Below are 14,965 nucleotides of genomic sequence, written 5' to 3' on the forward strand. Positions count from 1 at the left end.
TACATACCATTGGGTCGATTTCAAATAGTAATTTGTTGACATCATAGAAGTCGTCCCCTCGGATTTGTTATTATTGTTTTGAAGAATCATCCCCTCAGATTTATAATGGTAAAAGAAGGGCCAATTTTATGTCATGGCGGGCGAAATTAGCTTAAAAAGGCATGCAATGGTGGGAACGTGTTTGTTCATAATTGGTTAAAATTGCAGAAGTAGAACGTGGTAGCATTGGCCCCGATGGGCAGCGTTTAGATACTCGACACATCCAAACCCTTTAACTTGTAAGACATTATTTTGTTTTGACAGTGCCAAACGACATGTTTAGTACCTAAACTATAACTTTTATTCCATTTTAATACTTAAACGTTCATTTTAAAAAAAACATGCCAAAAGTTTGCTTTTTGTTTCATTTTAGTACCCCTGGTGTTAAAATTTTAGGTACTAAAATGAAGCAAAAAGTAAATACCAGGTACTAAAATGAAACAAAAAGTAAACATTATGTATGATTTTGAATAAATTGAAAGTTTGTACTAAAACAGTACAAAAGCAATACTTTAGGCAATAATAATGTAGTTTACCCAAATAAATATTACTCTTCCTTTTTTGTTTGAAGTCGTACAACTAACCAGTAACCAGTAAGCAATGTGATCGATCAGCATGGCTATGGCACCCTACGGGAATTTTTAATTTCTGTAGTGGCCCCCCCGCATGTAATATTTCCCCGACTTGAGTGTTTAAACCCTAATTGTGCACGCCTACTGTACCCCCTGAAAAAGGATTAATTACCTTTCAACTCCTTAAGAAAATTTAAGACAAAAGTAGCATGCATCAAACTGAAGAAAATTACCAACTTCAAATGCCCGTGTATATGAACCTTGCATGTATATCATAGTATAGTCGTTTCAATTTAAAAGAAAAAGCTGCCAAAAAGCATGCAAATGGAAACCAAGCTTAGACCCCTCTCTCCCCCCTTCCCTTTTTCTCGTGTTGTCGCAATCTCTCCTTTCTCTTTTTCTTATTCTATAATGATTCTCAAACATGTTTCTAAATTTTAAAAAATTCATAATAAATACTTTTTAAAATTAAAAATATTTTAATTTTAGTTGAAAAATATGTATAGAAACTGAATTTTTTATTTTTTATTTAAAAAACATGAATATGTCATCTATTTAAAAAATTTATAATAATTCTAAATAATTAAATTTTAAATAGAAAAATAACTGTCTTTACTAAAATAATACGAAACTACTAGCTCTGGACTCCCACACCAACTGAAGACGTGAATGATTGAAAAGAATCTTCCGTAACTGAGAACGGGTTAAATATGTTGGAAAAATAGATCCATTGTAATCCAACAATCCCTTTAGATCACAACATAACAAAAATACTTGAAAAATAAAAGAGAGAAAACACAATAATTTAACGTGAAAAACTCTCAAATGGAGAAAAACCACAAGTGTTGTCAAAAGACAACCAAGAGAAAAAAATATTTACTATGTGGAAAATTATTACAACCACACTACAAAATATTTAACTCGCACACATGCCCAAAAGCTAAAGTACACCCCAAGAGAATTTCTCTTTAAATTCTCTACTAGTATAGCTAATAGCTTTCTAGCACACCACTTGTATTTTGGTGATTGACATACATTTAACCAAAGGGAAATGTTCTATTATAGGCTAAGAATTTTTCCATCCTTTGTTCATTTCTAATGTGGGATTTGGCCAATTTTTGCCAAAAACTAACAAATCTCCACCTTGGCAAAAATTCCATACAATTCTTCACCATAAAAACAACAGCTACCTCAATAACACCATCAGCTATGATAGTCGCAATTCTAAAAACAAGAATTGTCATACTCCACCATAAGAGTATACACACTTGGAATTCACTAACTCCAAGAATTTTTACCTCGACCAGTTCATGTCGAAAAACTGCTAATAAGTTATGGTGCAACTTCCAATATTGACTTTCTAGGAAGTTCATTAGCCATCGACATCAATTCCACCACACACCTTGCATCAACTGTCAACCAATGCCCATGTGTAAATGTGGACATGCTACATTTTCATACATCCTTTTCCATGGCAACTCAATTGGTAGCTATCATACCATGAGGATATATATCTTACTTTAAAAAACAAATTCATCGTCTTCATTTTCAAAGACGACTACATTAGTAGCATCACTTTTGGAGCCATTAGTCGAATTAGCTCCACCGTTTTTGCAATCCTTCTTTAGATGTCCAGGTTGCCCTCATCCCCAGCAAATAATTTTCTTTTTGGAGCCTTTATACTTCTTCCTATTTCCACAAACCGACAATGCTCCACTTTCAGAAGATTTGTTCTCTCCATTTTTCAGCCTTCTTTCTTCCGAAATCAGCTTACTTGTCACTTCTGAAAAATTCACATTCTCTTTCCCGTACATTAAAACGGTTTGCATGTGCTCATAGGAAGATGGAAGAGACCAAATAAGTCTCAATGCTTTATCTTCGTCATCAATCTCCACTCCAATAGATTCCAGTTCAGAAACAATCCCATTGAGTGCACTAAGGTGGTCAGAAATTTTTGTACCTTCTTCCATTTGCAATTTGTGGAATTTCTCCTTCAAATATAACCTGTTTGAAAGACTTTTAGCTTGGTACATTTCCTCAAGCTTTTCCCAAAGCTCCTTTGTTGATGACCATCTAGCAACATTAGCAAGAACATTTTTTTTGCTAGACAGAGACGAATCTGACTTGCTGCTCTCATGTCTAACTCCTCCCATTCTTCTTCACTCATCTTGGATTTTCCCTTGTCTCCACTGCTGTCACTAGGTTTATATGGTTCATTTCCTTCGGACAAAGAAGCTGTCTTTCCCTTTAAGGCCTTATACAATCCAGACTGGATTAGTATATCCTTGACTTGTACTTGCCACAACCCAAAATTAATTCTCCCATCAAATTTCTCAATATCAAATCTGAAACTCATTTTTCCTCAACAATGCTCCAGTGATCTCACACGTAAATAATGAGTGAACAATTGTGTCTACAAAATGCACTAAGAAAGTTTCCAGGAAAGATTGGGGGGACACAAATGGTACCGCTTAAGTCCCAACCTCCTTAGACGATTATAGCCTTTGTGACAAAACTTTCTTGGCTACACTTACTTACACAATACCACATTCAATAAACACAATAATGTATTTAAAAGACCTCCAGTTGGACCACAACAATTTCTAAAAAATCTTTTTTGATGTAGAAGATCGGACAAAGCCGCAACCACAGAGCATACTAAGAATTTTAAAGAAATTTTTACCCCGCCTTTAAGTTTATCTTTTACCAAACCATTGGCTCCGATACCATTTGTTGGAAAAATAGACCCCTTGTAATCCAACAATCCCTTTAGATCACAACATAACAAAAATACTTGAAAAATAAAAGAGAGAAAACACAATAATTTAACGTGGAAAACTCCCAAATGGAGAAAAAACACAAGCGTTGTCAAAAGACAACCAAGAGAAAAAATATTTACTATGTAGAAAATTATTACAACCACACTACAAAATATTTAACTCTCACACATGCCCAAAAGCTAAAGTACACCCCAAGAGAATTTCCCTTTAAATTCTCTAATAGTATAGCTAATAGCTTTCTAGTACACCACTTGTATTTTGGTGATTGACATACATTTAACCAAAGAAAAATGTTCTATTTATAGGCTAAGAATTTTTCCATCCTTTGTTCATTTCTAATGTGGGATTTGGCCAATTTTTGCCAAAAACTAATAAAATATTTATTGACCTATTATGGGGAAAGCTGAAACGGAACGGAACACCAAAAGAAAGGGAAAAAAAAGCCTGGGTACGGTAACGGAGCAAGACCTTATTGTCAGCGTGACAGCATGGGGCAGATTAAGTTATAAAGCAAAACAGGGTTAAGTGGTAATTAAGACAATAATTAAGTGAGAAAAGGGTTGGTTTCCCGTCAGCTGACATGAGTGTGACATTGGAGAGACACATACCGGGATTGCCAAATCCCAAAAAACAACCTTTATAATAATAATGGTTGATGGACGGTATCCCATGATACATACCTTGCCCTCCCCATGCTTCGCTTTTAAAGTAATTTCTGGCTACTTCAACGGTGAGATTAATTAAGCTTAATTGGTATAATGATAAAATTAAAATTATTACTGAAACGTGTATTTAAATATAAATATAATTATAATAGAAATATGAGTAAAAAGGATTATTAATAACGTTAATGAACAGACTAAAAACTATACATAATACAAGTTTCTAAATAATTTAATATTTATAAAATTTATTACAGATGTAACACGTCGTAATTTTACTAATGAAATAATCATATGTATTATAATGATAGTTTTTTATTTATTAATCCACATTATGTGTTGGTGATTATCTTTTAGGTATGATGTTAATTTTTATGTTATTTTTTTTATAAAATAATAATTTTAGCTATAATTTTTACTTTAGACGTGATATGTTTATATATAAATTCTAGATTTAATCTTAATTTTATCTTAAGGGGAGAGAAATGAGAGGCTCTAGGGGATGGAAGGAGAGTACTTCTAATGGGTCTAGAACGCATGATATAAGAGAATATGAAAGAGCAAATATAACCAGTCAAATATACTTGTTTGATCATGATATTTATTTTTAAGATAAATTACTCATGATTTGAGACATATTTTATGTAATCAATCTTGATACATACGACTTATCACGTCATCACTTTAAATATATAATGTGTGTCACAACAACGATAAACATCGAAAATTAATCAATTAATAATTTTCATTCAAACCAATGATATTTTATCTTAAAATGAAATATTGGAAATCAAAGTACTCAAAAAAAATTAAGTGTCACATAATCATTTAATCGAGTGTTAGAGATTTTTTAGGGTTATATATATTTTTAATTATTTAATGTTATTTAACGAAAACTGATAAAAAGTCTTAACTATATCATTTTATATATGTTTAACACCAAATTAGTCGTTTGATTTTTGTGAAATTATTACTGTAACACTTATTTTTTTAATCAGTTTTATCTCTCAATTTAAGTTCAATATATATATATATATATATTTTAAATAATAATAATAATAATATATCCTATCAAACTTTGTCACATGTAAAAAGTAATAAATGAACATTTATTATACATGAAGGAAAGTGATTGGAACAAATGACATTTTTTTTTAAATTATTAAAAGATTCAAATAATAATAAAATGAAAGTTGAGGGATCAAACTGATGAGAAAAAAAAGAGGACCAAAATGATAATAAAATGCCCTAATTTTAGGATTAAGATTTATATTGGAAGGTTAAGTGTGCGTTGGTGCTTGTTATAAATTTGAAGTTATGCACCACAAACTTTCAAGTACCTTATATCTTTAATAATTTGTAATTATTGGTTAAATTGTGGCTTGTATGAAAAATAAACCATTAATATAAAAAAATTAAAAAAATATATGTATATCTATCCTGAATCTAAGTGTTCCTTACAAGAACAACAAAACTAGCAGACGGGATCTCAAACCTTAAAAACAGCCATGTATGTTTGGATCACAACAGCAAGCATCATTTAATTTAATGGAAGTCGGATTCCACTATTCTGCAGAATAATCGACTGTACCAATAATGAAATAGCTAGTCCTTGAAACCAAACACCCTAGTATTATTATTTTCTTTCAATTGCCAAGATAAGCAATAATTCTCGGTTTCTCTCTTTATTATTATTATTTTTTACTTTGTTCATCCCCGCATCTCTTAACAAAAATAGAAAAAGGAAGGAGACAAGAGTTTCAGGCCATCACCAAGAACTAAAACATCGAACAAAAAAAGAAAGAGGTGAAATTTGAATTTCACTGTATAAAAAAAAGGAATAATTAGGGTGTACTAAAGAAAAAGATGAAAATTATGTTTGTTTGCTTACTTTGTTTCAACAAAATGGAAAGCACATGAAAGGCTTTCGAGTAAGACATCATTTCTTTTGCAGGTTAGCCTTAGCCTAGCAAATTCATGGCCACACTCTCTTCCCTTCTCTTATCTTTCCCCCTCTGCTAAAAAAAACAAACTCAATAAACTAAACCCTTTGTTTCATTTATTTAGGCTCGCTTCTTTTTATTGTCTATGGTGGATCTGATACTGAATTAGCCCCAGCTTTGTAGATCTTCTCTGAGTGGGCGGTGAAAACGGAAATGGAAATGGATTTTGAGGAACACGAAGAAAAAGAGGAAGAAATGGGTGTGGCCGTTCCACTTCACCCAGGCTACGACTCACTCGGCAACTCATCAGCTGCTCAGTCAAAGATAGGAACCCTTAGCGGCGGCGAAGGCGGTCCGAGAAAACTGGAGTCCGGTATAAGGTACCGGGAGTGTCTCAAGAACCATGCGGTGAGTATCGGAGGACACGCGGTGGATGGCTGCGGCGAGTTCATTGCGGCGGGTGATGAAGGGACCCTTGATGCCTTGAAATGCGCTGCTTGTAACTGTCACAGGAACTTTCACCGGAAAGAAACTGAAGCCGAAAGCAGTAATATTTATAACCCTCATCACCACCACCATCAACACCTCCAATTTTCACCCTACTATAGGGCGCCGCCACCGGCCGGGTATCTCCAACTGACCCCAACGCCGCAGCAAAGACCTTTGGCCTTGCCGGCGGCGTCGGGAGGTGGTATTGCCGGTGCCTACAGCAGAGAAGATGAAGATGTTTCGAATCCTAGTAGTAGTGGTGGTGGAGGTGGAGGGAGTGGAGGATTAAAGAAGAGATTTAGAACAAGATTTACGCCGGAACAAAAGGATAAGATGCTTGGTTTCGCTGAAAGGCTCGGGTGGAGTATTCAAAAGCATGATGAAGCTGCTGTGGAACAATTTTGTGAAGAAACCGGGGTGAAAAGGCAAGTTCTTAAGGTCTGGATGCATAACAACAAGTACACTCTTGGTAAGAAACCCTAATCTCCAACAAAAAGGAAACGCTTCAAGAATGTGACCCGAGTATAACATAAACATCAAAGAAGCGTATGGTAATGGGAAATTCTCTAGGGATTTAACTAGGGTTCTTACCTTCCTTTATTTTTTGTTTTTGAACCTGATTTTGATTCTGTTATTATTAAGAGTGGTGATCAGTATAGAATGGTGATGAGGATCTTAAGTTTCTGAAGAGTATATTGTTGCTAACTGTGGTTTTCTTTTTGATTTTAAGACTTGTTTCAGCTCATTAAATATCTCATTTTTCATCAACTAATTTTAATCCATCATCGCTTACATATAAATATGGTTGCATGTCTCCGTGATCAAAATTACACTTTTAGTTTAGAATTAGCTTAGATTTTATTAAGATGATGAACTTGAACTGATCAAAGGGTTTTGTAAGTTAGTATCATGTGATCATAATTTCATGATAAAAGTGAATTAAAACGTGTTTGGCATGCAAAGCTGGAACATTTTCTCTGTAATATAATTTATACTATATTAATTATATGGCTTTTCTCTCACTTTAATTAGTTTCTCTCAACTGATATTCTGCAAGCTCTTAATACACTTTCTTCCAGCTGAACAAATCCTCAAGATCACCATCAAGGAAATAGTTAACAAATGAGGTTTAAATGATGCCGGGAATTATGAGTTTTGGTTAACTTTTTTTTTTTTTATAATTCAGTAATTACCCGTCTTCCATTAATGATTTATCTTTTCATTTTTCATCCTTCTTTCCATTTCCTTGTTATATATCATGACTTCACCTTGTATGCTTCTTTTTCTTTTTTGAGGAGTGGTTACACCATGGCAGAAAAGCTCACAGTCATTACCAGTTTTATTGCAGTGTTTCAGACATAAGTCAGAATTCTTCTGACCAGCCTAAGGTCCCGTGGATGGCTCGTTAAAAACACCTTTTTTTTAAAATTATTTTTAAAATATAATTAACAAATTAATCCCATAAACAACCACGTTTAAGATCATCGATGAAGAACAAGAGATGAGATGTGTGCTTGTGGGGAAGAAACTGAACACGTCTGATGTTGGGGAAAGTCGAGTAAAGAGAAGATGGCATAGTGGAGAGTTGAAACTGTCGGAAATAAGAGTTTCAAAGAGGTTTTGAGTTTTGGGGGGGGGGGGGGGTTTCATTTTGGTTGGTTTTATGCTGCTTTTGGGTTTGTCCCTGTCGAGGGACATGTGGGCTCTCTGTCTCGAAACAAAAGTAAACTGAAACAATATTTATTAATTGCACTGACATTACAGCTATCACATATGATGTTCTCCCCTCTCTCTCTCGCTCTTCCTTTCTTCCTCTTGTGTTCTTCTTCAACAATCTTAACCCTCACTTCACAAAATACCCATTTCCCCCACAATAATGATCTTTTCTTTGTTTTGAATGAATGTACAACTGTTTCAGTACTATTAATGGCAATGGACCAATTTTACATCTACTGATTATTTGGGGAGGATTAGCATTTTGCTATTAAAACAACCAAAATTAAACTTGATTGTGTTTGGCCTCTTAGAGAAAAACCGAGGGAAAATTTTTAATCACTTTTGAGAATCTTTCTATGACAGAAACAAGACAAAACTGATAATTAGAAATCTGCATTCATTATACCTACAAAGATTAGATTAGCTAAAGAGTGAGAATCTATGGTCCCTGGTGGATGGCCCATGATCTGAATGTATTACCATCTGCCATAAAAATAGGTGTATGTTTCCCTTTATCAGGTTTGCCAATTAAGATGAAGACACACAAGCTGGCCTGTCCAGGCCTCTACAACATCCACTCCTCGGTCAGGTTTCGGACCTACCAGTGGATCTGTCGGTTCCGGCACATTTGGGCCACTGAAACACGCTACCTTCGACGTTATTACACAAACTGGGTCCTTCCTTACAATGCACTGTTGCGGAAAAAAGGAATCATATTTCGCAGTGATACCCAAACAAACTGATATCTTTACTGAAATTCAAACGTATTCACCAACAACTGATGTTTAGGAACCAAGAGAATCATACCACAGTGACACTCGAAATAAATGCAATATAAAACATATGCTATATCACAAATCTGACTCGATATATGTTATGTACATCAATCTAGTAAAGCAAAGCATCTGTTTTGATAACATGGCATTAAAAGCTACGAGGCTGCAATGCACCTTGAAGATTCTTAACAGCACTGTCATAATATACAAACCCCATGAACCAGAATTCATGGTTATCAACTGATATAATCTGTATGTATTTCTCAGCCGGATTGGCTTTACTAGCTGAAGGATTCACTGCCCTCAGCTGATGTAATGGAATAACCACCTACACAAACATGTTGCGACCAGACACAAAATCACATACTAAATAATTAAACGGGTTAAACAAAGACAAATACGGGTTTAGATTTCATGCAGTTCACTGACGGTATATAAACTTATATATAAAAAATAAAGATCCATAAATAAATGATAAAGGCAAGAATATTTACAAACACAATGAGCACAAGTATGGGTTAAAGAAAAAAAAAAAGAAGCTATCAAAACTTTTGAGAAATCTCCAACACGTAGGTCCTTTTAAAACCGAGAAAGGTGAAAACACAATCCTAGAAATTTAATGGTTTGAATAGCCGTAGGCCATCTATTACAGGATGGCTTTTGATTGTGTTCTTTAGAATCATAAGATCAATTAAATTTAGTAAAACTGTGGATATCACGATCTATTTACAGTTGTCCCAACCCAATCATCTCGTATAATATTCTACCTTCGAAATGCCTGTTAAAGTCTCTACTCCACTGCCAATAGTGTTCAACTTCTTTTTAAAAGTTGAATTTATATAAAGCATTATAAAGTATCATTATCAACTAAAAATTTGCACTACAGGAGAGAACAAGTCTAACAACAAGATGACAACTCTTATGAAACCAGATGACCAAGGAATTTTGCAAATAACCAGGATAACGCCGATGAAAAAAAGAATCTAGTATGTTTAAGAACAGAAAGAACAGTTTTCAGGTAACAAAGCATCCGGGATTCTCAACTTCGAGTAATCCACTAATCCACATAGAACCATCAACTTGTGAGCATTCCATTCCAATTAGGGATGACAAGTAAAACCGAACTCGACTCAATCCGACCTGATCAGGCAGGGTGAAAAAATTTAAGGTTGGGTCGGAGTCAGGTCTAGGGATAACCTGCCCTGCCCCAACCCAGAATAATTACAAAAATACAATATGCATTTATATATTTTTAGTTGGATTTTGATAAGAATATAACAAAAATATAAGGTACTAAAATATGTTCTTATATTAAAATTTAATTTAGTTTTATGCTATTAAATTAAATAAATTAATATTTTATTCAATTATTTTTCTATTTTGAAAAAGAATATATGAATTTTTTTAAAATCATACTAAATTGGGTTGGAGATGGGTTTCCAATTAAATTTCAAGGTTTGAATCTGGTGAGATTTCTTTAAAGTCGAATTCGGGTTGGCTAAAAAGCCGAGCTGATCGGATCAATTGTCATCCCTAATTACAATATATTTTGAAACATGTTAACCAAGGAAGGGATGAGAAAATAGTAATTCGTGTCTTTAACATCCTATGAAACTGCCAAAACCTAACAATTTTCTGTTATATCATAAAAAAGCAGCATTAATTGGATGGCTAATTCTTATTCTACATACATTCAAACTCGAACCTAGCCCTTAGTTGCATATGCGAAAATTAGAAGCAAAGCAGTAACGCATAACATAAAACCTGTTTACCTTATAATAGCTATATTGCGTCTGGTCACCAACTTGATAAGCCAGTGGGTTGTCGCTACAGAAAGCAAGCTTTTCGGTCGACAGGTACAGAACTCCAATAACAGGACCAGCCGAGGTGGACAAGTAGCAGCCATATGTCTTCAGAAGCTTTTCATCGGGAACAGTCTCAAATGTTGTCCCAAAGATCTTCTCATAACCACCATCTGCTATAACTTTGGTTGTCTGAGCAATTTTTCCTACAGCAGCGTCAGCAAAACTCGGCCCAGTTTTCACTACGACAACAATTATTATCCGTTCACTTGACAAAATGTAAAAAAATATATTACAGAAATATCAAGGGAGAAAGGGTAATTATAAAAAAGATAGAAACAATTACAGTGTTGCCACATGTTATCGGCTATCTCTTTCGCCTTCTTAGTATCGTCCGCCGCTTTCTTCCCCCATTTCCCCAACACGTCTTTCATTGATTCCATCTTATCTGCTCGAAGGAAAAAAGGGCTCAAATTTAAAGAGACTTAAAACTATATTCAAAATTCCAATTACACATAAACTGAAGCCAGTATGCTACTCTTGACGGAAGATGATTGAACTGGTGCCGGAGAAACGTAAGGATTGGACTCGGCAGGCATGGTGGTGGCAGCGCTTGTCGAGATCGGTGCCGGGTGAGGATTGGGATCTGATTGGGAACCGATGGACCAGTTTTCCGGTGGAGGAGCGACGTCCGTCGGGTCTAACTTCGGGTAGGGAGCGTAGTCAGAAGAGACAATGGGCGGTTGGGTTGACTCCGAGGATGAAGTTGACTGTTTGGTTTCCGAGATTTTCCCATGATCGGTCGGGGGCTGGCTCATCATTTCTTTGTGTTCGGATCAGATAAAGAAAAAGGAGAATGGAAAATTCGTTTATTAAACAACAAAAAGCTAATATCGGGAGAGGGATCAAAATTCAAGAATAAAAAGAAATCGTGAGAAGATGTTCTTACAATAATAGCTGTCGTTCTTCTTTCTTTTTGTCCGAACTTTGAATTTTGTATGTCAAGCGAACAGCTGCCACTTGTTCAAGCCACGTGCCACAGGATAACGTATAATATAAGATAAACTGTCTGCTTAATCATCTAATTTCCAATATATTTTACTTTTCATCACTCAATTATATGGTATTTTCGATTTGAACATTAATGTCTCAAAACTTGTTTTTAAGTCGTTGTTCTGTTTCAAAAATTATGCAAAAAGAAAAAGAAAGGAAGATATACATATTAAAACCGTTTAGCTTCAAATTTTGATTTGAACTTTCATTAGTTTTAAAGAAGTTTTCACGAATCAACAAAATAATCGAAAACGATGCAACGAATTTACTAACATTTAAAGAGGTTAAACAAATTTAAAATAATATGATTCTAATGATGACATGATATGAAAGAAATAATATTATTTTTCACGAGAAATATAATAAAATAAATTAAAAAATAAATTTGATATCATCTTATTATTTTTGACTTGGCGCGTAAATGATTTTTTCAAACGGAAGACAAATATTAAGAAATTTGTGATGATATTTATAATTAGGTATCTAAAACATAAAGATATTAAGAAGATGAATGGCTAAACATGTATTTTATCCTGTAATATTATAGAATGTCCTACTCCATAAGACACAGCCGTGTAGTTTACCCAATAATAAAACAAATAAACGTTACGCCTCTAACCAACTTTAGTCCTTTAGCCATCATAGCCAACTTCCGAGATGTGTGGAGCAAGCATTTTCAGTCACAAATTTTCCTAATCCAATTGGTTGGTTTAAAAATGCTGTAATGGACAAGTAAAAAGAAGGGGGCTTTATTCTTTGTCGACTGATGTTTGGTTTTTTTCTTATGAACAGTAAACATTACGGTAATATTAAAACAATTTTAAAACAGAGTTAAACCTCACTACTTTATGGAAAGATTCTAAAAATATAAAATAAAATTTTAAAGTCAGCCAAACAACATATACAGATCTTTACTGGGTCTGTCTCGATGCATTGGAAGGAAAGTCGATACATGCATTTACTCCATGCTACCTAGAATCGGCCATCTCATACTTAAAAAAATTTCATTGAATTGTTTGAAGCAATTAATTTTACCTAAATTATGCATGCATCAAAATATGCTAAGAATATCAACCTAGTTAATTAATCAGTAAAAGATAAAACAAAACCTCAAATGCCTTGTAAAATGCCGCCTTTAGACTTCCATTTCAATTTTTTATGATCTTTATTGGGCTTTCAATTAGGGATGGCAACGGGCCGTGTATTGGTCCCCCGTCTCCGTCTCTGTTTAAAAAACTCGTACCCGTCACCGCTTAAAAAATTGCGGGGATTTAAACGGGGATCTCCATCGGGTAATCGGAGAAAACCGCGGGGAAACGGGTATCCCCGTTTAGCATAAACGGTTATTTAAACGGGTATCAGACCGGGTATATATATTTAAATTAAATATATATATATTATATATATTTTTAATTTAATTTAAATTTATTAATATTATATATATGTAATAATTATTTTTAATATTTATCGGGCCAGGTAATTAGGTAATCGGGACGGGGATTACTAAACCCGTCCCCGTTTAACATAAACGGTTTTTCCCCATCCCTTCCCCGTTTAGCATAAACGATTTTTATCCATCCCCGTTTAATTCGGTTTTCGGTTTTCCCCGTCGGATTCGGATTTTTTTTGCCATCCCTACTTTCAATTGTCAATACAATCACGGATGGACCTAGGTAAGGATAGGTTGGACGGCCGCTCTCTATTTTTTTTAAATTTTTATATATTTTAGATTTTTTATTATATTTTATATTAAAATTATATTTTTGTCCCTAATATTTTATAAATTCATCTTCCTTCAAATTTTATAAGTTCGTCATCCCTAATATAAAATTTTACATCCGTCCCTAAATACAATTAAATTACTGAAGAGTAGATGGAACGATACACATTAATAAGAATTCATCATTCTCTTATTTTCTATCAAACAAACTAAAATTCGTCAACTAATCAATTAAATTCATAAAGAAGAATCTCAAAACTACATATTATTGGTCGGGGTTTTATGATTGAAAAGGATTATATGTTTGAATCCACAATATTTAAATTATTACAATAATAATAGTAATTGAATTAAAATTAATAAATAAATAAATTAAATTTTATAATTGAGAACCACCTAATATATCTATAACAATATTAAAAAATATATTTAATATATTCAAATTCAAAATATTATTCTATTTTAAGAAATTCAAATTTACTCTTTCGTTAGATCTATAATTTTCTTTTAGGGTTTAGGTTTGGAAAAGATTTGATTTTTAGGGGTTTTGGTGGTTTGAGGTTTCGTTTCTAGGCCTCGAGGCTATAGGGGTCCATGTAGTGGTCGTTCGACTCCTCGTCGGAGCCAGAGAGCGGCGGGGAAGGGCTATTCATGGTATTATTGTCTTAAAAAAGGCGGAAAGAGGGGCTTTGAGAGTGAGCAGCAGGGGTGAGAAGTAAAAAAATGAGTCATAGGGTTTCCAGAATCCTAAAATGGGCTATGTACTTATATTTACACCATCAAACGATGCCGTTTTAGTTAGGGACACCTGATTTCATGTGTCGGGTCTATTTATGTAAGGGCTCCACCTATTTTTATTTCAATGCAAATCAGTCCCCAAAATCGAGTTTTATGAATATTCGAAATTTGGCCTTTAATTTATTACACGTTTTATTTGAGTCCTTTATGTTTTTTTATGTTAATCTATCGTTGTTCTTCACATTTGGCTTGCATTTTTAATGTTACATTTTGGTCATGTATTTATGGTTTTATTTTAATGGTGTCCGTTCTTTCATGATATTTGCGTGTTGAACATGTTCTTTGCCTTGTTTGCTATTAGATCCCTAAAGTTACTATTTTTTATTTTTATTTTGATCATTATGCCATGCTTTTTAGTATATAAATGCACATATACATTGCATTACATTACTTTATAGAATTAAATGTATTTTATACATATTATGTTAAATTATATTATAACACTAAGTATATTTTGTACGTATTATATTAAATGTTTATTTCAATTTTTCTAATGTATTAATGTATGCCCTTTTAATTAAATTTTCATGGTTAACTATAATATAACAAGTTATTTAATTTAATAATATTAAATATATATTATTCTATACTTGATTTTAAATATGTATATATCAT

General features: G+C 33.6%; 2 protein-coding genes across 3 annotated transcripts; one reads left to right on the forward strand and one right to left on the reverse strand.

Annotated features, from left to right (window-relative positions):
- Positions 1-5,770: 5,770 nt before the first annotated feature.
- On the forward strand, positions 5,771-7,164 carry LOC120176316 (zinc-finger homeodomain protein 2-like). The gene has a single exon (XM_039182758.1). The coding sequence runs from the start codon at positions 6,210-6,212 to the stop codon at positions 6,966-6,968; it is 759 nt and encodes a 252-aa protein (XP_039038689.1). The 5' UTR covers positions 5,771-6,209; the 3' UTR covers positions 6,969-7,164.
- A 976-nt stretch (positions 7,165-8,140) lies between these two features.
- On the reverse strand, positions 8,141-11,726 carry LOC120176321 (GEM-like protein 1). 2 transcript variants are annotated; one of them, XM_039182764.1, is made up of 4 exons: positions 11,318-11,726; positions 11,126-11,227; positions 10,750-11,021; positions 8,141-8,893 (listed from the first exon to the last, which is right to left on the reverse strand). In XM_039182764.1, exons 1-4 carry the CDS (start codon positions 11,598-11,600, stop codon positions 8,717-8,719), a joined length of 834 nt encoding a protein of 277 aa, XP_039038695.1. In that variant the 5' UTR covers positions 11,601-11,726; the 3' UTR covers positions 8,141-8,716. The 2 variants fall into 2 exon arrangements, with proteins under 2 accessions (XP_039038695.1, XP_039038694.1); XM_039182763.1 differs by lacking the exon at positions 8,141-8,893 and adding an exon at positions 9,030-9,305 and having other exon boundaries at positions 11,318-11,724.
- Positions 11,727-14,965: the final 3,239 nt, after the last annotated feature.

This window comes from Hibiscus syriacus, unplaced genomic scaffold (assembly GCF_006381635.1).
Source record: "Hibiscus syriacus cultivar Baekdansim isolate YM2019G1 unplaced genomic scaffold, ASM638163v2 tig00112234_pilon, whole genome shotgun sequence".
Taxonomy (NCBI): domain Eukaryota; kingdom Viridiplantae; phylum Streptophyta; class Magnoliopsida; order Malvales; family Malvaceae; genus Hibiscus; species Hibiscus syriacus.